At 41.3% G+C, this 26,421-nt stretch overlaps 1 protein-coding gene across 3 annotated transcripts in view; it reads left to right on the top strand.

Moving 5' to 3' along the window:
* LOC142074785 (alpha-2,8-sialyltransferase 8E) overlaps positions 1–26,137 on the top strand; it is a 41,101-nt gene extending 14,964 nt beyond the window's left edge. Inside the window, exons 2-8 of one of the 3 annotated variants that reach the window (XM_075135658.1) lie at positions 403–510; positions 11,711–11,803; positions 14,262–14,348; positions 17,519–17,663; positions 19,931–20,043; positions 24,603–24,695; positions 25,669–26,137. In XM_075135658.1, the coding sequence (XP_074991759.1) occupies positions 403–510; positions 11,711–11,803; positions 14,262–14,348; positions 17,519–17,663; positions 19,931–20,043; positions 24,603–24,695; positions 25,669–26,137 (1,108 nt within the window). The remainder of the gene's footprint in view (positions 1–402; positions 511–11,710; positions 11,804–14,261; positions 14,349–17,518; positions 17,664–19,930; positions 20,044–24,602; positions 24,696–25,668) is intronic. The other 2 variants (XM_075135659.1, XM_075135660.1) reach the window with 2 other exon arrangements.
* Positions 26,138–26,421: the final 284 nt, after the last annotated feature.

A 26,421-nucleotide genomic window follows, 5' to 3' on the forward strand; every position in this document is an offset into this window, starting at 1 on the left:
AGATGTAAAATTGAAGTTTGGAGGGTTTACTTCTTTGGTCCTGCAGTTTTTCACATAAATCTCCAGCTTTTTGCACTTGCGTCTCTGGGAATGAAATTTCCACCTTGCTCCACACATATGTATGTTGTTTATGAGCATATATGTATGTTGTTTATGGCCTTCCAATTTGGTTGGGGAGTCTGGTGTTGTTTTCAGCCAAGGACTTGAAGAGTCTATGGGAAGTGAAAATTAATTGTTTCCACTAGTAAGATGATGTCTTCTGGTTCTTGGTATCTTTTTATTGTTTTTGATTAATGTGTCGTAGTCACATTTCTGTATTAAGAAAAAGGGCATGAGAACTCATGCTGATAGACTTAACCTAATGAATGATATAAAATATCAACTGCCTCGTTTTCTTGCTAGAGGGCTGCAGTTTAGCTGGCAGAATGGAGAGGAATTGGCAAATTGGACCGGCACCTTTAATTTCACGGATGACGGAGCAGTGAAGAGTGGCAGTGACACAGGCACCAGGTACCAACACCCGAGGGAATAACTACAGAGATATCTCTCTCTTTGTATGAACCACAAATGTGAGCACAGGCTGTATGAAAAATGAGACTTCCAGCTTGCTTTGGCTGCTCGATGCTGCTCCCCATGGCACAGAAGATGCCAGAGATGCCCAAATGCTGAGCTGTTTTCCCCCTTCAAGGCCTTGGGGCCATTTTGGAATATGCCATAAGCATCCATATAGTACGCAGGAGGGTGACTTCTGTGTCCTGGCCTCTCCTATTTCCATTCCCCCACCAATGCTATGTGTCAATATGTGGCAGTGTGTGGGAGAGCGGGACTTGGGTGGGCCATGTCCCAACATGACAGTACTGATGTACGCAGACCACACTGGAGAATCTGGCCCGAGGGTTTCTTTATAATAGAATATGTATTCTAAGAATATGTATTCTAGTTTAACTTGAAATCTTTCCAGGGCCTAGTAGGGGAAAAGTGTTCTATCAAGATAAGAACGGAGTTTTTCCTTTATTTACAGTATTTTGAAAACATGTGAAGCACTGATGTGCCACTGCACTTTTTGTACTTATAAATTTGTAGTAGGATCCTTTTGACTGACAGGTATCTGAAGGGTCATGAAGAGCCACGTGCATAGTCAGGAAGCTGGCTGCAGTTGTGCTTAAAGAGTTCCATGGCTGTTGCAGGCCGTCTGCATAAATCCGGGATGATTATTAGGGGTATCTTCCTGGAACCTCAGTTGTAGAGGTTAAAAATCCTGAGTCGTGTAGTATCAAGTTCAATAAATAGCAACGTAATCTTAGAAAGACTGTGAGTTAAAGAAAAAATAAAATAATTGAAAGCAGCTTACATTTAATACCTGTGTATAAATAAAACTCCCTTTGGATAAATTACATATTTTGTTTAAAATATCATCACAGTATATTTTGGTAACCATACGCCACTACAGCTGTGGAGCTGATAGCGTTTCAAAGGCAAGCGGAAGTACAGAGACGTGCCAAAAATCATCCAGTCTCACTGAACCGCAGCAATGCTGCAATTCCTGTTACAGCTCTTCTTCGCTGTAATGTGATCCTGTAAGAGTGCTACCCACCACTCGGCTGGTTTAACTAGTTGAGGTTCTTTATAAAAAAGAACCAGCTTAAGCTGCAAGGGAGCAAGGGAAAAATGATTCATTCTATGTATGCATGTGTGTGTGTGTGTATCTATCTATCTGTCTGTCTGTCTATCTATCTATCTCTACTGTTGTTGTCTTTTTTGTGTATGCATCTATAGTCTGTGTATGCAAAGTCTTCAGTTTAGGCACTTGGCATATAAAAGAACTGAATGTGGCACAAAGACAGAAATCTTCTTGAAGACATGAGAGAATTAATAAATATAGGTTTTCCCCTCTAGGCACCCTTGACAGAGACAATTGAATGATCATTGATTGCAGGACGGGGAACCAAAACCCTTGACTGCAAATACATACTGGTTGTGAGGCACTGAACGACAGTACTATTCTCAATCCGTTTAGCCCCTTCAAAGACAAAGAGGTTCAGGATGCAAGTGGTTTTTATACAAACAGGCTTAAACTGCACAAGTTAGGTATAAATTTCAAAGGTTATAATACCAACAAAAGATGCAAATTTCAAAGACTGTGTCATGTTAATGACTGCGGAACTGGAAGATGAGGATTTTGAGTTAGGGATAAGTCTAGCTGTAACATGCATTCCACATTAGTGTGTTATAGATATTATTTATCCATTTGCCTACTGTCTGAAAGCTGAGAATACAGCAACATAAAACAGAACTGTATAAATGCGGAGGTTAGACTGGAGGTGAGACTGTGTGGTGAATAACTGCACAGCTATGTCATAAATTGTTTACTGTTTACCTTTGATCACCTTTCTTACTGTGTTATCACTAGACATCTCCTGAGGGTCTTAATCTGACACCCAACTTCAGGCTGTTGATATCAATTGAAAACAAGCCTTCCTCTAATGAATAATTCTTCCCACCAAATGGAAAACTTGCAGACTACATTTTACCGACTTATTTTAATTGTATATATTTACGTGTCTCCAGAGAGACGTCTAAAGTGCACAAAACTAATTATATGTCAGCATACACACAGTAAATATATTTCACTGCGTGGCTCTGCAGTTTATTGTGTGTTATGATCTCCTTGTGAAAGGTTTGGTGTTTAAAGATGCTAATTGAAATAGATATTAATATGCTTTTCATTAGCTTATATCATTTATATATCTATATGTATATAGATACATGTTTACTCATACATATGTGGTATCAACCCATGTATATTCTGTAACTATTTTTTATCTTTTAATCATGTAACTTAATACATGGTGTAGAGACATTGACAACTCATTCTGTAAGAGTGATTTATTAGATGAAAATGAAGGACTTCCAAAGCAAAGGCACACTGAGAGAATAAGTGCATTAGAATTGCAAGACAGCCAGACTTCACGAGAGTAGTGGCTATATCAAAACCAATGAACAGTGAAGATTAAACATTGCATGAAAAGGATCAAGTAGGAACAAAACGAAGAATGTCATGTTATCTGATTTCAGTAGAAACTGATTCAGACCTTAACTAATGTACGAAGTTAAAGTGTGGCTTGCAACTGGAGTGTTTTTTACTGTCCAGGGGGAGTTCATTACACAGTTTCAGAAAATGAGCCCTAGTCTCATTGCAGACAGCCCCGCTGTGCAGGAGTAACCAAACTAACCAAGGCTTTTCATCCCAGTGCATAAGACACTTCTTCAGATTGCGTAGAACCAGGCCACAGAGATAAAAGCTAATATCATGAGCTCGGCTCAGTATGTGGTACAACTGAGAGTGTGGATCATGTTTGTGGCATCTAATATTGCTGTGGGTAGATGCCTGACAGAGATCTCTATTTGCTGGGTTTTTTGGGGCACCAAAAGCTTCATTTCGATGCATATTGCATTGCTGCAGGTCTTCTAGGTAGCAAAGAAGTTGTGAATACTTGCAAGGAGTAAAAGTGAAACACTCAACAGCTCCCCAAAGCCATAGGATGTGTACTTTCAACTAAAGGAGGACTAGATGGGCTGCAGGCTCTTTGAAACCCTCATTCAGATGCAATGTCAACCAGTTGTCAAATACTGGCTTATTTTTGGTTCTTACATATCAGCCATTGCTCAGATTTCTATCTTTTGCTTTTTATCGTGTGCTAAGTATTATAAATCTTACAACATCCTTGTGGGGAATCAGGTAAAGGGTTCTATCTGATGCTGGTTATGAGAAGTAATATATGAAACTACTTCCTAGAGCCCTGATTCCTCTGTTCTCCTTTTAATATGTTTTGCAACTTCATGCTTAAAGCGTTTGCCAAGAAGCTGCTTTAATAGTGATGATCCATTTGCCATATTAGTTGGGTTATGGTGTTCTCTGACACCTGCAGTCCATCTGAGCTGAAGATAAGTTCAATGTAGGACTTAGGTGGTGAGACCACAGAAGCCTTTGATGGGCAAGAGGACGTGTGAGCTTTATACTTTTGGACCTGTCAATTAGTACACTGAATTCTCCAGTATGACAAATCTGGAGCTTTGTCCGCAGTGACTACAAAATAGAAAGTAAAATCAATTGGATTCATCAAATACACATTTTACAAAATGAATGTGAGGGCTTGAGACATCAGACCTCATTGGCCAGGACAGTAGCTGAGGATGTTCCTTAAGTCACAGTGCTGAACTTTTCATACAAAGATACTAAAATCTTGAGAACCACAAGGAAAAAAAAAAAAGCCATTGCTTGCAATGATAAACCAAAATGTGTTTTTTGAGATGTTATTGATGTGTAAGTGTTGTCATGTGTTTTCTTATGCCTCCCAGGTGGTCATATGGATAACAACATCAGCAGCTTATTTCAATCAGAGTGATGGAAATGGTCTTGATTAAAACAACCAAACAGCAGTTTATTAAAAATTGGAAGAGTTCTGAAATTACATTGGTAAAATAGGACTCCCTGCAGCATACCCCACTGCTGCTTCTCAGAAGCCAATCTTGTTTTGATACAGTGACTGTGAAAGAAATGACACACCAAAGTGTCCCTAAAACTAGAATTCAATATACTCTCCAATAAATCATTCTAGGGGTGACACACTGTACAGTGGGAAAACCTCTAAACGAAGATGCATGGCAGTCTGTGTGAGAGAAGACCCAGGAAGCACATGGGGTAGTGGTGTTGCTTCAGAAGTATGGTCTGCAAGGTGGGCTTATCCCAGGTGGGTGAACAAACTGCAGGAGGTAGCCTGGACTTTGCTATGTCATTTAGGGCTGTTTCTGCTTTAGCTCCTGCTGTTACACCCACAGCTGTTGCAGTAGAGTTGTATTGGGTAGTATATTAGACTGAAATTTTGAGGAGACGTGGGTCACAAGTAAGTGAACAGATGAGAAGGGAACAACGTGGCATTGGCTGGAGTGGGTGTTTGGTCAATTCACACTGCTGATGTGGCATTGGACAGAAGAGCCAAGAAATCCCAAATGATCTGTGTGTTGAGACGTGAAGACAGGAGATCAAAATCAGAATGGCAGTGAGCAGCCAGTACCAGTTTGCCAGGATCTTTCATAGTCATGATGAAAAACATATCCTCAGGGTATCACAGCTATCATCTTAACTGTCCCGATGTGTAAACTGTCTGTGAAGTCACGGGACCAGATCAAATAAGGAATCCCGAAAAGGAGCACCTCTGAGATATGACAGATGGATGCATGCGCTTTTCTAAGGTTACTTGGGAGGTACACAGAGCTACCAATGAACTGCTTTTGAAGGACAGAAATATAAAAGCCACTCCTCTTCTGTGGAAGATCAAACTTATGAATTTAGGTCTGGCTTGTGGAAACACTTTTGGTTTTTTTTAATGTAAAAATCTTTAATTTGGAAGATAGGCAGGGTATCTTGGGAAACTGCCCTTGTCTTGGTGAATGGACACTTCTGATGCCATCTATTACCAAAACCCAGAAAAACTTGTGACACTGTAAGGAGACGAATCTAGCCAAACATTTCAGAATGTCCTAGGTGAAAGATCAGGAGGTTCATGAGTTAATAGCTTTTAACCTCAGTTACATGAATCTCTTGGGAAGCATGAGTCCCTGTACAACAATTCCAGCTCCTGACTTTTGTTTGTTTATTCCGGTTCTTCTAGAAAGAAAACCAGCCTTGAAATAAAGATGCCATTTCTATCTTCAGCTTCCAGGCATCGGATACAATTTTTCCTTCCTTGCTATGCTGTATTGACAAGCTTCCTGCTACTAGCAATTGCTTCCTCGTGCAGTGTCTCCCTACGCAGTCACCATATGTTTAGATTAAGTTTCATACGCCTCTCATACTTTTTGGAACGCAAATCCTTTCTGCAGGTCCTTTCGTAACTCTTACCAGTGTCTCAAACCCTCAAATTTGAAATATCAGAACTGGATGCAGTAATTCAGAACAACTGTTAGCACATAATGTATACAAAGATGTATGACCATTTTCTCTTGCTTATATTTTCTTTTTTTTTTACATATTTATAATGACACATCTTGTTCCCAGCTACAGCCACATACTGAAAGTTCATGATCAGTTAGACATCTAGTACATCTAGTAGCATGAGAGATGAAGGTGGTAAAAGATTTAAACCAGTTAATGCCAGTGACATTGACATCAGCAGGTGGTAGCCAGGGGGAATGTGAACCATCTTTTTTTATATTTGTTGTCTCCAAGGAGGAGGTAATCAAATAGTTTCACCAACCCGTATAGGAGAAGACTATTGCTTCTCCAGCCTCCTTCTTCGTGCCCACAGCACCTTCTCTCAGTTCAGTCTTTCAAGCACCATCCTGGTGTGGACAAGTCAACGCAGGCTCTCAAACAGCAGAAATAACACATGCAGCAATGTGATTTTTTGTGCCACAGCCCTAGTGAAGTGTAAATTAATCGAAGGGCATCAAACATTTCTGCTTCACTTACCAATTCTCAGAGCAGGGGGATCTCATTTAATATCAGTATGTCCACAGGTGTTTTCTTTTGCAAGGTATAGTGTGAAAGGTCATTATGATTTCCATCAACTCCAGCGGCTGCTCTTGTTCTTGGTGGTAATTGTGTAGTCTATGAGAGCAGAGCCCAAGATCCCTGTTCCTGCCTGCCATGGACTTACCTGTCAATCAGCCTCTACATCAGCTTCTTCATCTGCCAAATGGGGATCATGCCTTCCAAACGGGGTCAAAGTAATCTTAGGAGAATATGCTGTGCAGAATGGTAGGATGCCCTCTTTGAGGGAAAAAGATCACTGTATTGATGTCGGGCCCTTAAACCTTTTGACCAAATCTTGTAGTTTTTGATGTTGTTGCATAGAAATATTAATAGAAAGCAAAGGCTAGCAGGATTTGGTGGCTCACTCACAATGGACTCTCTGATGAAGTCAACAGCTAGTTTGGATGAATTTTCCAGAGCCCTATAGCCATGATATGTTCCACCTTAGCAGTATTTTTGCTACATGGGTTTGAAGATCCCATGTGAGATCTTCACACATTCCATGCTGGCCCTGCCAGATGAGTGTGAGTCCCTGCGTGCCTTGGGGAGCGTGCTCTGGCAAACTTGCAAGGTTCCTGCGTAGGGAAGGTGAATCTAGACCCAAGGTTGGCTGTGGATCTGCCCATACTGATGAGTGCAGGCACTGCTAATTGGACAGTTCTCTTAATAAGTATTTAGTAGAAGCCTGCAGGGCTTGGTTCATTTATTCTCGTTTCTTAGTCACTGGATAATGTATATTTTTGGAAAGATCTTTGTTTTTCCTGCAGGGTAGGTGGAATCCTTCCTGCGATACTCTGCTCTCTTGCAGCATAAGTGCTGCAGCCTCACTGCAAACAGTGCAGAGCTGGCACCGCAGGGACGAGCAAAACGGGAAGGCGGCTTGTGCAGGAGAAAATGGTCTTGTTTAAAAGATGCCTGACAATTACACTCAATTATATTTTAAAACTTTTGTTCAATATATCAGATAAATGAGTGCCTCAATCCAAGTCACTTGAAGACAGGATTGAAGTCTCAGGCTTTTTAATTCATGTAGCATGATCAAGAAAAGCTTACTTTTGATCAAAGCAGGGGCCAGCCTGCAGATGATCAAAGACCTAAGAGTTAGCTGGGGTACTGGGAAACCAAATCTGTCTCTCACTAGCGAGCGCAGTAAGCTACTCAGCTGGAAGTGAGGTTGCAATGGGAGACATGAAGGTTAGAAAAGAAGAAAGTCTCAGTCAAAAATGGAAAATTACAGAGTGAATAGCATCTCATTTCTGGGCATGCAGTACTGAGAGTCATAAAAAAAGAGTTCTCTCCGAGCTCTTGCAGCTTGTGTGGTGTTCAGATACAGGATTTGATCCTGGATAAATGTGGTAGAATTGAAAGCTACAATTGACCTGAATGGACAGTGAGTCATGTGTAGTGGCCGGTACTCTGGGAAAACGCAATCCCTTGTGCAACTGTGCTGTTTGTTGTGATTCGGTTGTAGTTGTGTTCCGTATTGTAAAGAATCATGAATTCTTGTGTTGGTTTTCCTGTAGACTTGCGACCGTTGAGGGATAAAAGTTATTTAGATTTCAGCAGGGGAAGCGAAAGCAATGCAGGGAGAGGATATTCTGGCAGTGACATATCAACTGTGTTTTATGGATATAAAACATGACTGTCATTCGTGTAAAGCTGAAACACAGCCCTTTTCCGTAGCAAAAGGAGCAGCATAGTCAGGTTTGTCACTTGTCACTAATCAAGAGCATAAATTAAATTAAACTGCACTACACCCTTGCTTCTTAGCTGGATATCAGACTGAGGAAGATGATGGGGAGGACAGTTTCCATTTGTGCTAATTAAGCTTTCTGACAGGCAGATGTATCTTTGTTCACAGGGAACTACATGGTTTAGAGTGGGAGTTAATAGGCAGAAGCAGCACTCAGAGCCCAGGGAGTGGGTGAGACTGATGCTTCCTCTGGGAGAGCGCGGGGGGCTGGTCTCCAAACACTCCCAGCAGGACCAGACCCTGCCGAGCGGAGGAGCTGGGTTTAAAGGACAACCGCAGGGCTTGAGGGAACCCATGTTCCTTGTGCTAGAGCCCGGTGTTGTGCAAAAGCTGGGAAAGTACAACGTGAAGCACTTGTGCGGGGAGAAGTTGGCCAGTGCTCCAGGGACTGCCTCTGCTAATTTGCCTCGGTGTCTGTAGCAGAAGGGGGATTGCTGTGAAGCAAATAAATAGCATGAACATTCCTGGGAGAAAGAGAGGAAACTTTTTTTTTTTTTTTCAGTTTATTGATCAGATACTGTGTTGCAAATTCCTTAGTGCTGTTGTAGCATCATTAATACTTGCAACCTAAGTGCTGCAGCATCAGTAGCATTAACACTAAGGAGGCTTAGTGTCTGGCTGTTTGCTTCAGATGTGGTTCAGAGCTTATGAATGACAGCCCACATGATGATTATTCAGTGGCTCAGGCACACTGAGTTAGTTTCAGTCGAGCTCACCCCGTGGCCAGTAGCATCTTCTCCCCACTCGGTGCAGAAGTGACACCGCCGTCGGTGTCCCCTGCCTTTGCCGCAGGAGGCACGTGTCCCATCGGCAGTGTGTCATCCAGCCTGTTTCACGGGTCCTTCCTCTGCACTTCCACAAGGTGCCAAATGGTGAATTTGACACTCCCAGTGACTCTGCTGGAAAAGCTGGAGCTATTGTGAGAGTTAGAGACTTGCAGGACAGTCCTGTACTTTTTAAAGCTGTAGGCTAATGGAATAACTCTCCTACAAATGCAATGCTGCCTCATGGATTTCCTTTCAGATCCAGAAGCGGTTTATTTTTTACCTAATCCTTTCCTCCTTACCCTTCTGCCTCTTTCATTTTTTATTTCTGTTTTTGGTTTGTGGATTGGGTAAACAGGGAATGATCAAAGGGAATCTCTGGGACTCAGGAAATTTCATCTGTTTCATAAAATGACATCTTTGTCTCCAGTGCCACGGGCTGAAGGCAGCTTTTCCCTGCTGCGGCATTCCCACGTGATAACATGTGCTGTTTGACATCTGAGCTGCAGTTCTCTAACTTAGCAGCAGAGCCAGAAGTACGCAGAAAAGATAAAAATACATGTTAATCTAGATTTTTGCCATTCTTATCCGTCCTGAGGCATATACAAGGTACTGAAATCCAGTGTTAGGTGAAAGGTGAGGATGAGGCTGATAACCATCTCTATGCCCCTTACACGCAAAGAGGTAGGAGTGGTGTGTAACGTGCTGAGTGTTGCGTGGGGATGTGTACCTGCCTCTAGCTATTGTGTAGAACATGCGCATTCAGGGTCCCAGTCTTGTCTGACTCAAAGAACCAAAGTAAAGAATGGATACTGCAAAATACAGTAAGAAAAATGGGTATTGCAGGAGGATGAAAAAGTTGTCTGGACTGGTAGCCAGAGGGGACTCCTTCACTCCTGTAAAATTCTGTGACCAGCAAGAAGTCCTATGGTGTTGGCTTCACAGAGAGAAATTTCAGTTTAGTTTTGGAAATTTATCTGGAGTACCTCCACACGGGGCTTTGGCCTGGTGCAACCAGGTGAGCTCTTAATCCAATTTCAGTTGGAGCAGCTTTCAAAATACACAAGTTGCTCAGCTCCAGTTCAACAAGCCAAGCACGCAGGAGATGTGCCAGTGCAATGGATTTCAGCTGCTCTTTGGTAAAGGCTGAATGTCCAGGTGAACAATTGAGTTAGAAGAAGAGCCCAAGCCTTTTGGTGAGAGACCAGATGAAGGTTCATGTTACATGAGCTTCATCTCCCTTCTGGAGGCTGAGGAAGTCTTTTCCCAGATTTGTCACTGATTATGGAGTGCTTTAAGTATATAATTTCCTCTACAAAACTCATAAAAATGTATTTGTTGCCTTGAAGACTATGCAAACACATTTCCAAATAGTCACATTTTTTAAAGATTGCTGAGCTATTGTTTTTTTTCTAACAGTAATCAGTTTACTTCTTTATTAGGAATTTATGATGTTCTCCTGCCACCTTCTAGGCATGGCCTTCTTCCTTTCAGTCTCAAGATTTGTGCCTCTCACTGGGTCACAGAAATGATTGGTTTGGGATTTGGCAAAGCTGAGGTGGTGAGAACCTCAGGAAGAGGTGAAGGAGACACATCCTAAAGCAGCATTTGACAGGATAGAAACGTTCCCAGTTGGTAGCAGATTGCTTTGGGAAGGTCTTGGGCTTTTTCCAGTCACATACTGGCGTCCCTTTCTCCCTTCTATAGGTTCCTCTCTTCCCTGCTTTATCAAATTGATTTCTGGATGTACTTACAAGGCAAAATTCAGAAGCTGTTTGGTTTTAGATGCTTCTGGCCTTTGGAGGCCATGTTGGAGATACCTGGAGGTGTTGTTTTCTGGACACGCTCCCTTCCTACAGTTCCCCTGGGAGGTGAACGCCTAGCACTTCTCCAGAACAGATAAAGTTTGGATCCCCCAGAATTCTGTTATTAACTATAAACATGAACTGCTAAGGAAACTAACAAGGCTTTCCTACTTAAGGCTTATATATTCAGACCTGAACAGACATTCAGGTCAAACATGAATTTTGATGTTATTTTAAAATGACACAAACCCAAAATATTACATTTCCAATGATGGTTTAAATAAAGCTCTTCTAGGAATCTTGTCTTTTTCTTTCATATTGAAAATTCAAAAGATAGTTTGGAGTTACAGCCTCATGAATTCTGAGATTTTAAAGGATACATCAAAATAACTTGCTCTAGCCTTGGTCGTAATACCTATTCCTCCAGGTCATCTCCAGCAATTTGTGTTCCACCTAAAAGCAAAATTTAAGGAACTGATTTTTAAACTCTGAGCACATTCAGATGCCCAAAGGATGGTAACAATGTTCCTTAAGTGATCACTGCTTTTCCCCTGACTTTCAGTGGCAGCTGCTACGTGCTGACTGCTGGAAAAGGTAGCTGGTCCTTGCTGGTGCCTACAAAATAGATGAACTCTTGTCGAGATGGACAATCTGGACATGGGTGGCTGTTCTACAATCAGCAATGACATCTGTGTTTTCCTTCGAAGTAATAACCTGCGTATGGGCCAGACAATGTAGTCTCAAGTTAGGCAGAAGTCATAAATGACAAACTTTAAGCAAATTTCCGTTGATGTGTAAGACAAGTATTCCAGTCTAAGGCTTATTTATAATCTTTTTTCTTTTCCTTCTTCAGGTATTTTGAGTTTTATGAAGGGCCTTTGGAATACAATTCTACAAAATGCCTGGAATTACGGCAGGACATCATCGAAGTGAAGGTTTTGTCTATGTAAGTATGAATGAATGTTTGCTAGAAAGTTACTTCTCAGGCTGGATGAAAATGATAACTTCCAATAAGATTGTCAAAGATGCAAGGCTTAAGAGATCCCATCAACAGGGATCTCATCAGGGATTCCTGAGGTTGTCTTATATGTACAAGTAGTCACATTTGAATTTGACCTGAGGTCCATTTGAAAAAACTGGAGGCATTTTACATACATTGAGGCATTTTGATCAGGCCCAGTGTCACTGTTTAGAATGAAATACAGTGTAATATTATTTGTAATATTATATTCCAGGTCCTCTGCTGAGGGTAATTGAAGAGTAAGAACAGCCAGACTGACTCATAGCAAGTGTCCATCTGTCCTAAGGCTCTGTCATTGACAGTGGCCAGCAGTGAAGGCTAAGAAATGAAGGAAAAAGGTTAGCTCTTCCTGATAACACATACTGGCGTGGGGATTTGCTGAGTGGTAGGTGGTGACTAGACTACAGTAGTCAGAGTGGACAATAGACCTCTCTGTTAATTTGTTTAGATCTTTTCTGAGTCCGTTTGTATTTTTGACCTCCACAATTTCCTGCAGCAGTGAGTTTCACAAGTTAATAACACTCACCAAGAAGTAGGAAAATGCGATTCTGAGAAATAATAAAATATCTATATTTTGTCTTTTGCGGTCCTATATGTACGTCAGAAAACTAATGAGTTAAATGAGATGCATCCATGAAGCCATAGAGGCAAAATCAGGCAGAATCAGGCAAAAAAGTGAGGTTGCCAATGGAGCTCATTGGACAGAGCAAAGCAGGGTATTTTTGTGTTGCCCTTTAGCATTTTCAGCATTGAACTGAATTTAGGTGCTTAGATTATGCCTAGTCCCTTACTATATCTAAAACCAGTGGTTTAGTAATCTTACCAACAATCCACAAGGCTTATTAAGGTCTGTAAAGTGCACAGAGAATCTCAATTGAAAGTGCAGCTATACAAGCGCATAGCATTAAGCAATCAGGGCTACAGCAAATACAATTTGTTGCTCCAGGTCTGCATGAATTTTGAGCACTGATTGTGCACAGAAAAATGTAGGTTATGTCCTTGCCTTCTGTATTTTATACTGGATGAAGGATACACGAGTAACAACTTTGCACTGCTTGCTGACTTGCAGTGCTTAAAAATAAATAGAAGGGGTGAGAATGTGACACTTCTGCCAACGTTATGCTGAAGATGGGGAGTTTTGAATAGCTTTTCTGCATACGTATCAGATGGTACAGAGAATTACTCATTTCTCTTCATCTTAGTCAATGGCACATGGAAGGTAGTGGACTCCTGCTCAGCTGGATAGAGTTAGCCTTACTTTTACGATAGATGCCATTTGACATTAAGCTCTTTTACTATGCTGTGTTCTTCTGATGTGCTTTCTTCTAATGTGCTACATTTCCTAAGTAAGTCAGCCCTTACGGTAATGGAAGATTTCCAAGTTAATGTGCTTTGGTGGGCTACAGAAAGTACAATATGACCTAATTCCTTCCTGTAGCTTCCACAGCCTGGAAAATCCTAAGTTCTACTCACTTTAAATATATAATTATCTTAAAAGTCTTTGCTTTATTCAAACATTCAAAGCCCTCAAGCCTTAAGAAAACTCATTAAGACCTATCAGACTTGAAGAAATCTCAGACTTCAAAATTTCCCAGCCAGGTTATGACATTGCTCCCTAGCTCTAGATATTTGCAAGGCCTTTGTTATCTCTGTTGTCCAAATACAGAAGAATATGTATGAACTCTAAGGTAGAAGTGGTTGGAATGATATCACCAAAAATGTGTCATCCTGTATCAGCCTAGTGGAAGTAGGGGTATCGTTTTTTGATATAACTAAAAGTATATTTACTAACAGAGAAGGAGAGAGAGATCCTTACGTAAAGAACTTTTCATGTCCTCTTACCGTCTCAGATGCTTATCCTTACACGGGTGCTATTGCATTTTATAAAATGGATTTACCAACAGTTGTGTAGGATCTCACGGATTAAGATAACCTCACCCAAATATAACGGTAGTCGGCCAAATTATCTGAAGTATCCTCTTTTCCAATACCCCCTCTGCTGGGCCCTTCTGCTAGGTGCAACTTTTCCCCCCAAAGCCGCTGTAGTTACCAGACACTCATTACCTTCCCAGCAGACTGTGGACGGACTTTGGTACAGGTAGATCCTTCTTGCTTGATATTGCAATTTTTATCCTGAAGAAATGGAGAATGCCTATCAGGAAATGAAAATCAGTCCCAAACGTCCGAAAAGCTCCATCAGTATATGGCTTAGAGTTGCTATGTCTGGACAGAAAAAGAAATAAAAATGATAAATTTGGCACTGGATAGACTGACTGGTTTGCCCTATCAAAAGCCTACTGCATGGTACCCTGGCTGCAGCTGGTTTAGGAAATGAAGCCCTTGTAAAAAAGTGATTTTTATTTTCTTTTCTTTTATCTTTTAGGGTGAAACAAACTGAATTGTTTGACAGATGGAAGAGCCTACAGATGTGCAAATGGGAGATGAATGTCACAGAAGCTAATTTATTCAAGTAAGAATGGTCCACATTAATGAGACTGAGTAAGATTTACTTTAGTTTGAGTTTAGCTTCCTGTAGAGAGAACAAACTTTCATACGGATAGCAAGAGTAAGCACTATAACACTGTCACTGTTGGAGTACCATCCTTTTGAATAAATATGGACTTTTTTCTACTTTAAAAAGAGTGAAAGAGAGCTCTTCTGGCATGTGGGACAGTCTTCCCAGGAAAGGAAGGGAATTTGGTATGAGAAAGACTTTTCCAGGTGTGATTCAGGCAAATGTGAGGATGAAGCCAAGACTTAATGGCTGCACCTAATACATCAACCTAACTCTCTGTTGGTGTAAAATGGTAATATCATTGGTGACACTGCAAATTTGACCTACAAAATACTCAAACTGGATTTTTTCCTGTGGTGTATTAGGTACTGCCAGACCTTGTTTATCAATTCCTTTTTTTTTAATGGCTTCTCAGCTGTTACTCCCTGACTATCTAGATATTTTTTCTGGTCTTCGGAGACCTCTGCAGTTTGTTTCTGTAGTTCTCTGTCTTTCTTCATGTGAATTCCTCTTTGCTGAAGGTCCTCCATGGACCTTTCAAGATACAACTTTTGAAATTGGTCTTGTGAAGGCAATAGTAGGATGAAGCCAAAACAATATTTGAATGTTGTATATTGGTGTATTCAAGGGCCATATTTGAGTAGGTCTAGAGAAACCACATTATTTCAGAGTAGGTGGAATATAGTCTGGTTAAGTCTGTAAGTCACTGGCATGATTCAGAGCTGTTGCTTAGAATAAGGCCGCACAACTTTCTCCCAAATTCTCTTGCATGATTCCAGGAAATAGCTGTCACGAGTTAATGAGAGAATGTGAGAATGCATGTGCTGAGTTAGTCATTAACATCTTTAAAAATAACTAATTATTAGTCCCAGGCTCATTGCAGTTTTTACATGAGTTCCACACGTAAGTTTTTTTAGATTTTTTTTAGTATATTTTTTCTGGAAATTACTTGATGGGCAATTATCAGAGCCCATTTTGAAGACAAGAGCCATTCAGGATTAAAGCCTATTATCTTAAAGACTGCTTGGAGTAAGAGAACTAATGATTGTGCCCAGAGTGCAAGGAGCACATTGAAGTATGGAGGCCAGCCCAGAGGTGGGAGCAAAGAGAAAGGACTATCTAAAGACCATCAGGAGGACCATCACTCTCTCTCAGGCCACCAACACCAGCACATTAAGCAAAGAACCCCTCTCCATCCTAGGCAATGCATTGAGAGAAAGAAGAGATGAAAGGCTTCCGTCACTGGCTATACCTGCCTGACTGATATATCACTGCTTAAGAAACTCCCACTGGCACCTAGATGTAACCTAACCTTTGTTAGCTGGTTCCAGGAACAATAATCGTGCTAGTGAGGAAAAAAAAGTTCAAAGTCTGTTTCATTTTTGTCTTATGGGACAGAGACTTCAGTGTGTGAATGTGTGGGGAAGCTGTAGTCCCTTAAAAGCAGACCAAAGTCTCTGAGTTTGGAGGTAGAATAGTAGGAGGCTAAAAGGTGGTTGTCTAACAACACTGAGTTGTGGGCTATTGAACTTTGCCAGTTCTGGACCATCAGGTGAGATGAGGAGAATCCAGCAAAAGTTAAATGGCAACTACTTAAGCAGCAGGGAAGGAGGAAGCACAAAAATCACACTAGCTTTTTTATCTGGAGACTAAGGAAAACAATTTCCTTGACAGTCTTCCTCCATCAGATATCAGACATTTACATTAAGGAACGTGCCTCTGGAAAACCTGTTGGACATTAGATTAAAGATTTCAATTCCTTAATGCAGAACTAATGAAGAGTTTTTTCATATCTCAAATATCACAATTCAATCCCACTACCTGCTTTAATTATTTAATGATTTAATTATTAGAAATTATTAATTGACTCATTCAGTCTTAATTGCTACCTTGATCTGATCATCATATTGTGTCATTCTGCATGAGTCAAGTATATAATAGTAATTGGACATCACTGAAATGTTTGCATAATTCTGTATTTGCTTTCCGGTGCTTGTAATAAAGCCCATAAAGAAGACTGGCTTATTCCTCCAAGTCATAATGAGGCCACATACCCAAGAGGCAAGGTATTTAATCTAGGTTATTTGAGAGCCATTTGGCTTTGTCTTCATGTTTGTGCATTTGCCATGACATGTATTTTTCATTAAAGGTGTAAGATGCATTGACTGAGAAACAAACCAGCTCTGGAGTAAGAGTAAGCTGAAGTCAGGGTTTTCAGTTCCACCAGTAAAAGGAGAAAAGCATTCAGGGAAAGATGGGAGCTAAGAGATGGACTCCTATTTGGAAAGCTGCTTTTCCTATTTAAATTTCTTATGAAACTTATGGTAAGGGGATCAGAGCTGAATGTTTTTTCTCTCATGCCGTGAATCCCATTTTTGAGATTTCAAAACTATTCTTGATTGCATTGGAATACCTGCCATTTTGTCCCAGTGACAAAGAAAATTTTGGCCATCTGTCTGAGATTTTGGAGTTGTAGCCATGACCAGTCTGTCTGACACCCATCTGTCGGGGCCACATCATCCTCCTGATACGGATATGCAAGGTCAAAGTTAAAACTAAGAGCTTTAAAAGTTTTTTTGTAATCAAAGTGTGCCGTGCTCCACAGTAATCTGGTAAGTGGGGTGGTGTCTTTAGGTATCGCTGCGTTTAAATCCCTGCCCTGCCAAGCTTCCACACCCCCAGATGAATACTTTAACCCCTGCATTTCCTGCCCAGTCATGACTAAATAATTTACAAAAAGTGGAAGACCCCTAAAGCAGAGAGGGACTAATTGATTAGGATGGTTTCCGCAGGATATTGGGGGTAGAAACTCAGCTTTGGGGTCTGGAGCAGGGCAGAATTTGCATATGTATTTCCTGCAGCCTAGGAGAGACAGGTACAGGGATCTCATTTCTTCTTTTTGTTTTTTTTTTTTTTATCGTAAGTTCCTCAATCAAGGAAAATCTCACTGAATCTGAAATTTTCTAAAGGAAAATTCAGCAAACCACTATTTTACCCCTCCTACAGCTAAAAAGTTTCTTTTTGATGAAAAATGCCTTGTTAGGAGTAGTAGTAATTGCAAATCCTAAAGCAATTACTTGATTACTAAAATCCTTGATCTTATTTCTCTCTTTTTCGTTTTACAGGTCTACTTTGTCGAGGTGTTGCAATGCCCCTGCCTTTCTGTTCACCACTCAGAAAAATACTCCCTTGGGAACTAAACTGAAATATGAAGTGGATACTAGTGGAATCTTCCATATCAACCAAGAAATCTTCAAAATGTTTCCAAAGGTGCGTCATGCCTCTGTCCATTTGCAGAATCAATTTCACTCTACTTGCTGCATTAGATGGTACCCTATAGCCAAGCATTTAGCAGTTGGCTGTTTAACATTTCTACAAACTTCATTGCATATACTTTGAAAATTTTAATTTTTTATATGATATTTTAGCTGATTATCCTAGATGTTTTCTAGTGGTCATCTGCTCTAGTGTGAAATATATATATATTTTCCTGCAGAATATTACTGATGTAGCAGCAAAGTAGCTAATGAAATAACTGAATAAAAAAGGCACTTACTGATCAGAACTTTTTAAAAGTACAATACTCACATACAATAAATCCAACATTTGGGGTACGTCTGCTTATTTAGGGGCATGATTATTTTATAATTCATATTCACAGTGACTAACTATTTTTATACTTATTTCTGTTTGCAGCTTATCTGTGAAAAGGCCGCACAATTTTTAAATATATTCATCCTAATGATTATTCAAAACCTTTTCAGCAAATAATCTTTGACCTGAGGGTCATTCACAGTTATAACCAGTGGGCAATTCCCATTGCACGTAGTGACTGATATGCAGAAATGGGCTTATGTGACTACTGATTTATCATGGGGCACACCTCATGAATTTGAAAAGGCATATTTGGAGGGGATAACTGAAATTTATCCCTTTCAGAAAGTCAGAAAAATATTCAAGTTAAGTACTTAGATTTCTGTCATTAATGTTGTCCTTCGGGGTCTAACCACTTTTAATCCTTTTGCTTTCTGAGCACTACTAAGAGCTAGGGTAGTGCTGTTATCTAAATGTGCACATGGGGAACTGGGGCAGAGCAGGGGAAAGGCTCAGATCCAGGAAAGCACGTTGGCATTTGGAGACGTGCAAAGGATGGGTACATCTAAGTCCAGGAGTATTATCCTCAAAAAACCCTGCCTGATTGTGCAGATGAATGCATGAAAGACTAGACGCCTACGCTTTTGCTAGAAGTGTCCTATAGCTGCTGTGGTATTTATCCAGGTGTGCCTTGAGGATGCTTTGCCGGCTCTATCCCATGCCAAAGTGCCCTTGGGATTCACACCTATGTGGCCAAAGCCACCCTCCACCTAGGAGCAAGGCTGCAGCATGGCAAATGTAGGAGATAAAGGGCTGAAAGCACGGGAGCAAGACTTTAAGGGCAAAAGCCTTGTGCTGAGTATGGAGACCTGGCTTCTGATCTCCCTTTCAGGACTGCCGAGGCATTTTGTGTTAAGAAGTCACTGCATAAAGCACAGACAACTCTATAATGCCTCTGTGTTAGACAGCTGCTGCTTTTCTGAAACAGGTGTAATTGCATACCCTTTTGCCTCATGGCTTATGAATGCTATGGAAAGATCCTGGGAATAATCACCTAGAAATGTCATGCCACTATCGCATCTCTCTGTAGTTTGCTGTATGACATTATTGATAAAATATGTATGTACCAAAACGAGCGCTCTCATGCTTATATAAGCACATCTCTACATATTCATAAGGTGTAGAGCGGCTCAGTTCTGTGTCACTTCTCACCCTAATGGCCCAATTCTGTTCTCAGAGATGAGATTTTCACTCTCTCCTGCTTCGGCAGCAGCTGCATGTCTGCATATGAAGACAGAATTTTGCCCGAAGATTGCAGAAAGATGTGTCCTACACGAGTCCAAAAATGTTCCTGACCAAAGGCTCTAGGCACTCCTGGTAGTACAAGTCATAATTAATAATCTTTAATGCTATTAATACAATTAGTGGTAGCAAGCACTAAAACTTGGGTTAGGTTCTGATAAATAGCTGTAACGTGCTGTCTGATTTAGAGAGATTTCCTGGGCTTTACTAACTGCTCCAGGACTATGTGTGCAGACTTCTCAAAAGCAGGACATCAGAGCCTGAAGAGCGAGCAGATTGCAGGCAGCTCAGAAGGCAACACCTGGGCTTCACTAATTTTATGGTTCATGCCCTCATGTGGAAATCAGAAGGGAAAGCAAGTTTCTAAACTGACTTCCTCCATTATTAAGTTTGGACAAAACCAGGTTATTGGTTTTTTGTCTCTGAGTTAGTTGTCCATAGCATCTCTAACTGCACAGAAAACACTCCGATCCGTTTATGTACAACATGGGAATATTGCAGGCCAGAACCAGTGTCAACTTCCTATGATTAGTGCATCTGCAGCAAGATGCAGCTGCACAGAAAAAAGGAAAAAGTAAAAAAGAGACTTGTTGCCTCCATGTTTCGGGATATTTAACTGTTTCCTTGCTGTGATGTTGCAGGATATGCCGTACCACCGCTCCCAGTTTAAGAAATGCGCGGTGGTTGGGAACGGAGGAATTCTGAAGAACAGCAGATGTGGCCGGGAAATTGACAGTGCAGACTTCGTGTTTCGGTAATCACCACAGCACCATTTTTCTTTTTGCCTGTTTTAATGACAAGTAAAGGATTATAAAGCTATTCTTTCTCACATGGAAACATGGGATTTGCCAAACTGGCCATATTAAGCCTGCTTCTTGCACAAAAAGCGATGTTTCAAAAAAACCACCTCACTGTATAATATTTATTTTAAAATTATGCTTTGAGGAATTACTTCTCCCTAACTCCATGTGGTTAATCGTTGACTTACTGACAGTTTGATGTCCTCATTCAGGATATCCCCTGTTACTCAGATTGTGGATTTATCGTTCCGTGGACATTAGCCCAGGAGCAGTGTCTTGTGAATGTGGCCATAATTTTCTGGGGCAGTTCTGAACCTGAAGTACAACCTCTGTCGTGTGACAAGCAGCTTGGCCAGATGTTAACAGCTCTACGCTGTGCAGCTCACGTGCCTCGGAGGTGTGTTTCTGAAGTGGTGCGGGGCTCAAGTGCTGGATAATACGAGTTACATTGATCAGTACTGTAGACTCCAGGGTGTGCAGAGATACCTGAATAACTTTGAAGGTTGAGTGTCTTCATATTGTGCTCCCCACCATATGTGGAGTTATCCAGGTTTTGCATAGACTGGGATGTCCCGCAGCTTGCATCCCTGGGTAACGGAGTTTAGCAGCACTTTCATCATCCTTAATATATATGGGAAAGATCTTTTTATTATTGTATTGGGTTTGCGTGGCAAGGTTTTGGTAGCAAGGGGGCTACAGGGGTAGCTTCTGTGAGAAGCTGCTAGAAGCTTCCCCAGTGTCTGATAGAGCCAATGCCACCGGCTCCAAGACGGACCCGCCGCTGGCCAAGGCCAAGCCCATCAGTGATGGTGGTAGCGCCTCTGGGATAATATATTTAAGAAGGGGAAAAAGTTGCTGCACAACAGCAACTGCAGCTGGAGAGAGGAATGACAATATGCGAGAGGAACAACTGCAGTCACCAAGGTCAGTGAAGAAGGAGGGGGAGGAGGTGCTCCACGTGCCAGAGAAGAGATTCCCCTGCAGCCCGTGGTGGTTAATGGTGGAGCAGATATCCACCTGCAGCCCGTGGAGGACCCTACGCCAGAGCAGGGGGATGCCCGAAGGAGGCTGTGACCCCGTGGGAAGCCCACGCTGGAGCAGGCTCCCGGCAGGACCTGTGGCCCCATGGAGAGAGGAGCCCACGCTGGAGCAGGTTTGCCAGCAGGACTTGTGACCCCACTGGGGACCCACGCTGGAGCAGTCCATTCCTGAAGGATTCCACCCTATGGAAGGGACCCACACTGGAGCAGTTCGTGAAGAACTGCAGCCTGTGGGAAGGACTCGTATTGGAGAAGTTCATGGAGGACTGTCTCCCATTGGGAGGGACCCCACGCTGGAGCAGTGGAAGAGTGTGAGGAGTCCTCCCCTGAGGAGGAAAGAGTGGCAGAGGCAACGTGTGATGAACTGACCGCAACCCCCATTCCCCGTCCTCCTGTGCCGCTGGGGGGGAGGAGGTAGAGAATTCGGGAGTGAAGTTGAGCCTGGAAAGAAGGGAGGAGTGGGGAGAAGGTGTTTTAGGATTAAGTTTTTATTTCTCATTATTCTACTCTGATTTGATTGGTAATAAATTAAATTAATTTTTCCCAAGTCGAGTCTGTTTTGCCCGTGATGCTAATTGCTGAGTGATCTCCCTGCCCTTATCTCGCCCATGAGCCTTTCGTCGTATTTTCTCTCCCCTGTCCAGCTTAGAAGGGGGAGTGACAGAGTGGCTTTGGTGGGCCTCTGGCGTCCAGCCAGGGTCAACGCACCACAATTATTCATATGCATGACTAATCCCTCTCTAAATCCTGTTAAGCTCTTTTCCCGGGTCATGGCATATGACAGCTAGCTCAGAGATTCATGACACGTTCTGAGGAAAGAAAAATCTTTTTAGTTCTGTTGGCCTATTTTCTGATCTTAGGTATGTTCCTGTCAGTTTAGAATAACTGTGCATAAATCAATGCATTTCTCTGATTAAATAACAGCAAAAATTAGATCAGATTTTGGCTCATTGCATTCTTAATTTAATTTGGCATCAAATGAGAAATAAAATTTTACCAGTCCTGCCTTCGCTATTGATTATATTCAGACCCCTTGTGTCTGCCTCTTATGCCTGTTTTATAGAAAACTATTGCCTTATTTTAATCTGTGAAACAGTCCAGGCTTCACGTAGTTTGCTTCTTAAAAGCCTAGTGTACCCTATATACATTAAATAGTTATTGTAGATTCCCTTCTATTGTGCTGGATCACAGCTATCAGTATGGTTGAAATGAAAGGTACATGTTACACATGGAGGTCACAAACTGTTGAGTGGAAGTGGAAATATGGGCAGCAAATGTCATCATTTGTGTATAAGAACTTTCAGTGGAGGTCCCTCTTTACCACTGTTGGTCTTTCTTGAACTGTACCACAACTGCATATAAAGAGCAGATCATATCAGTACAAAATGTAGAAATTGCTTTTGGTACCAGTAATTAAGTAGAGGCTTAAGTTGAACTGAAATATGAATAAGTACATCAGTACTTGTGCAAAAAAATCCCTGGTTCACCACCTCTGAAACACATGGGACCAGCATTATGCACAAAGACATGCTAGTGTTTAAGAGCTTAAGGTCTGCTGACATCAATTTTAAAGTAAAGCTTGTGTTTAAGGTCGGGTCTGAACACATGGACTTTCCAGTCTGACACCAGTTCACCAAACTGCCAGGAATCACCATCTTGGTCACCAACAAAACAATTCTTTAAAATAGCTCAAAAACTGCCTATGGAGCACTGCTAACATTTAGTGATACCTTCAGGACACCTGGGAAAATCTTTTATTGTCAGGAAGCTTGTGGCCAGCAGGATGCAACCAAGATTTTTCTATGAAATAAATTCTGATAGGAATTAATTATATTACAATAGAATATATAAAATACACACACATGAATTGTACTTACTAGTTGTTATTGTCTATCTCCATCTACTGGCCGAAGTGGAGATCTGTGATGAAACATTGGGTGCATTTATAGATGGGACTAGTCTCTTTGCAGTGATGGATTTTTGGAGTCCTATGACAAAACTACAGCTTATGCAGATTGTAAAGTTTTTATAAGGAATTATCACTTTCAACAAATTCGTTCTTTCTTAATCCTGGTGGGAGTTTACTGTTTGAAAATATTGAAGCTGAATATTTGAAAACCTTTTTCAGATATAATGTAATGAGCACAGTGCCCAGTGCTAGGTGGAACTGAGGATGCTAGAGGACTTCAGAAGGACGTTGCATGACCTAGCAGAGAAAAGTGCTGGAAATAACATTGCCTATGAGAACGATGAGGTGGCTAAAAAAAATTCTCTGACCTGATAAAGAGGGACTCTCTGGGACGTAGGTGTGAACCTCCTGGGTCTGAGAAGGACTTCGGAGGATTTTTGTGCGTTCCTCTGCTCCCTCACTCGCCCTCTCCCTGTGACTGAGAAATTATGATGAACTGTAGTATTGTGAAAACACTGAGCATCACTTACCCTAAACACCTTAACAGTTTTCTCCTTTTCAGCCCTGATCTTCAAAAATATGGAGATGTTTGGGAATTAGGCACAGCAGAATTTTTGAGATGTGGGGACCTTAACAGTAATGGCTTTTATTGTAGCTTGTAGATCACTTCAAAAAATTTTCAAAATGTTAGCAAATATCTAACGCTAGCTTAAAGCGAGTGTAAAACCAGTTGCAAGGCCACTTATGTTGCCTCTTATAATACACGCTGAAGCTTTTTTTTAGCTGGGTTTCCTATGGAAGCGAAGCTTGTGTGATAGCTTGTGTGTATGTGTGTGTGTTTCAGTTACTTCAGCATCTCTTGAGGGATGCTCTAAATTTTTTGCGATGATGAATCTAGGTCAAGGCCAAGGTGAGTGGAGGCTGGGCAAAGTCAAGGTTTGCAAATCTTTACAAGTTTGCTCCTAATAGCTTTGACATCCTCTGGTGAATCCGTGGTCAGAATTGCTGCTCTTACACTGCGCTGGGAGATACTTATAAAGGGAAAAGGAAGGGAAGCAGATAGTTTTGGATTAATTAGGACTGGACTGATTTGTCTCTTGTGGAGCATTTCCCCTAAATTCTCTTGGGTATAAAACAAAGCATGTTAAAGGCGATGTTATAGATATAGTTTATCTATTAATTATTGAATACAGCTCTTGCTGAGGAAATATTTGATTTTATAGGCTGATTGTCCTTGGGGCTTCATCCCATTTCTCATTTTAAACTGCCAAAGTAAATAGCTGAACTGTTATTAAGGAAGCAAAATGAGTGAGCATTGGCTACATCTGCAAAAAGGGGTCATCTCTCACAGACTCGGGGAAGAAGAGAGGTCTTCATACAGCCCCTAAGAACTTGTTACTTTAATGCACAGTTTGGGCATCAACATGTTTTGATACAATTTTAAATTCTCAATCTGTTTCTAGATTTGTTGCTTGGAAGAAATGCTTAAATCAATTCTGCGTTCTAGTCCTGAAAAGGTGCAAGGAATTTTTTTAACTTTCTTACTAATTTCTTTCCTTTATAGATGCAATTTGCCTCCTATATCTGAGAAATACTTCACGGACGTTGGGGTAAAGACGGATGTCGTGACTGTCAATCCCAGTATAATTACTGAGAGGTCATTTCTGGATTTTGTATTTTCTTCTCTATTGCTTTTCCAAATCTACTTTTCACTTAATTCTAACTGTTACAGAGAATTTTTTCCCAATATTACTTTAAACTGACACTATGAATCATACATTTCATTCTGAATTGAAGTTATTCAGTATATGGAATCAGTTACAACTTATAGAAATGTGTTAAACACTTAGACCTGCAAATTAGTGACAGAAATTGGGAAGCTGATGAGCTAGAATTATAACAGCAGAGCCATCCTTCCCCTGGAAGTCCTGTACCGTGCTGGCAAGCCCCAGGCAAATGTTTGGACACATTAGGGTGGAAGCAACTGATTCCCACCCTAAATACTTAAATAAAGTAGCACACATTGTCATATGTTTTTTAAAAAATGCCAGTTAAACTTTGTAGCCAGGAGTAACTTTAATTTTAAATTTGTTAATACCTTAATGCCACCTTGCTGTCAGGTTTGGGACCATGGGGCTAATTCCTGCTTTCCTTTCTTGCTGGGGGAATGTATTTCTTTTCTTGAGCACCATAAAATCATTTGCTTGCATTGTGGATTTCTTTTGAATGTTATTAAAATGTCATTTTAGAAATGTTTTTGCTCTACTTTGCTATTTGCCAGTTTTTATACAGTTCTGCACTACATAGTGCACTATACAGCTAACCAAACCTTAGAAAAATTACATACTTCTCATAATAAAATGAGAATTGAGACATGATCAGGAATGTCTACAAAGTTTGTCCGCTGTTTATTGAATGTATTGCCAGAAGAGGAGAGAAAATTTTTTTATCCCCTGCATTTTTGCCCTACATTTCATGTTGACACTTTAGCTACAAATGTGAATATATTCCCCTTTCAATTATGTCTGTATCAGAAATGTTTCAGTAAAAGCCCATTGAGTTTTCTTGTCTGCTGGGTCCAGACTGGGTCTGCGCTGGTCTGACCATTACTCGCGTCCTTTTCCATTTAGATTTCATAAGCTGGAAAAATGGAGGAAACCCTTCTACAACGTGCTCCAGGTCTACGAGAACGCTTCCGTGCTGCTGCCAGCTTTCTACAACACTCGCAACACGGATGTCTCAATCCGGGTCAAATACGTCCTGGATGATTTTGAATCTCAGCAAGCTGTTTATTACTTTCATCCCCAGTATCTCATCAACGTCTCACGCTACTGGCTCGGCCAAGGGGTGCGGGCCAAGCGTATTAGCACTGGACTGATCCTGGTGACTGCTGCCCTGGAGCTCTGCGAAGAGGTCCACCTTTTTGGCTTTTGGGCCTTCCCCATGAACCCCTCAGGGATTTTTATAACTCACCACTACTATGACAATGTGAAACCTCGCCCTGGTTTTCATGCTATGCCCTCAGAAATCTTCAACTTCCTCCACATGCACAGCAAGGGGATCCTGCGGGTTCATACAGGGACCTGTAGCTGCTGTTGACAAGGACACTTCTTCCTCTGACGCAAAAGTGTAACAGGAACTCGATGCCTGTGTGTGGTGTAGGAGGTTTTATTACACCCTGAGATTATGCAATAATTGTTTGATATAAATTTCCTCAAGGCATTGCATCCCATAAGATCTAGGACACCAGCATCTTTCCTGCTAGCAGAGTTGGGTCCGTAACAGTGTGGGAGAAGCAAAACTCCTCTGACCCAGGGTATACACTGCCCTGGAAAGCAAGTCAGATAAGAAGCACATTTCCAATAGGTTTAGCGATAAACAGA

This window comes from Calonectris borealis, chromosome W (assembly GCF_964195595.1).
Source record: "Calonectris borealis chromosome W, bCalBor7.hap1.2, whole genome shotgun sequence".
NCBI lineage: Eukaryota > Metazoa > Chordata > Aves > Procellariiformes > Procellariidae > Calonectris > Calonectris borealis.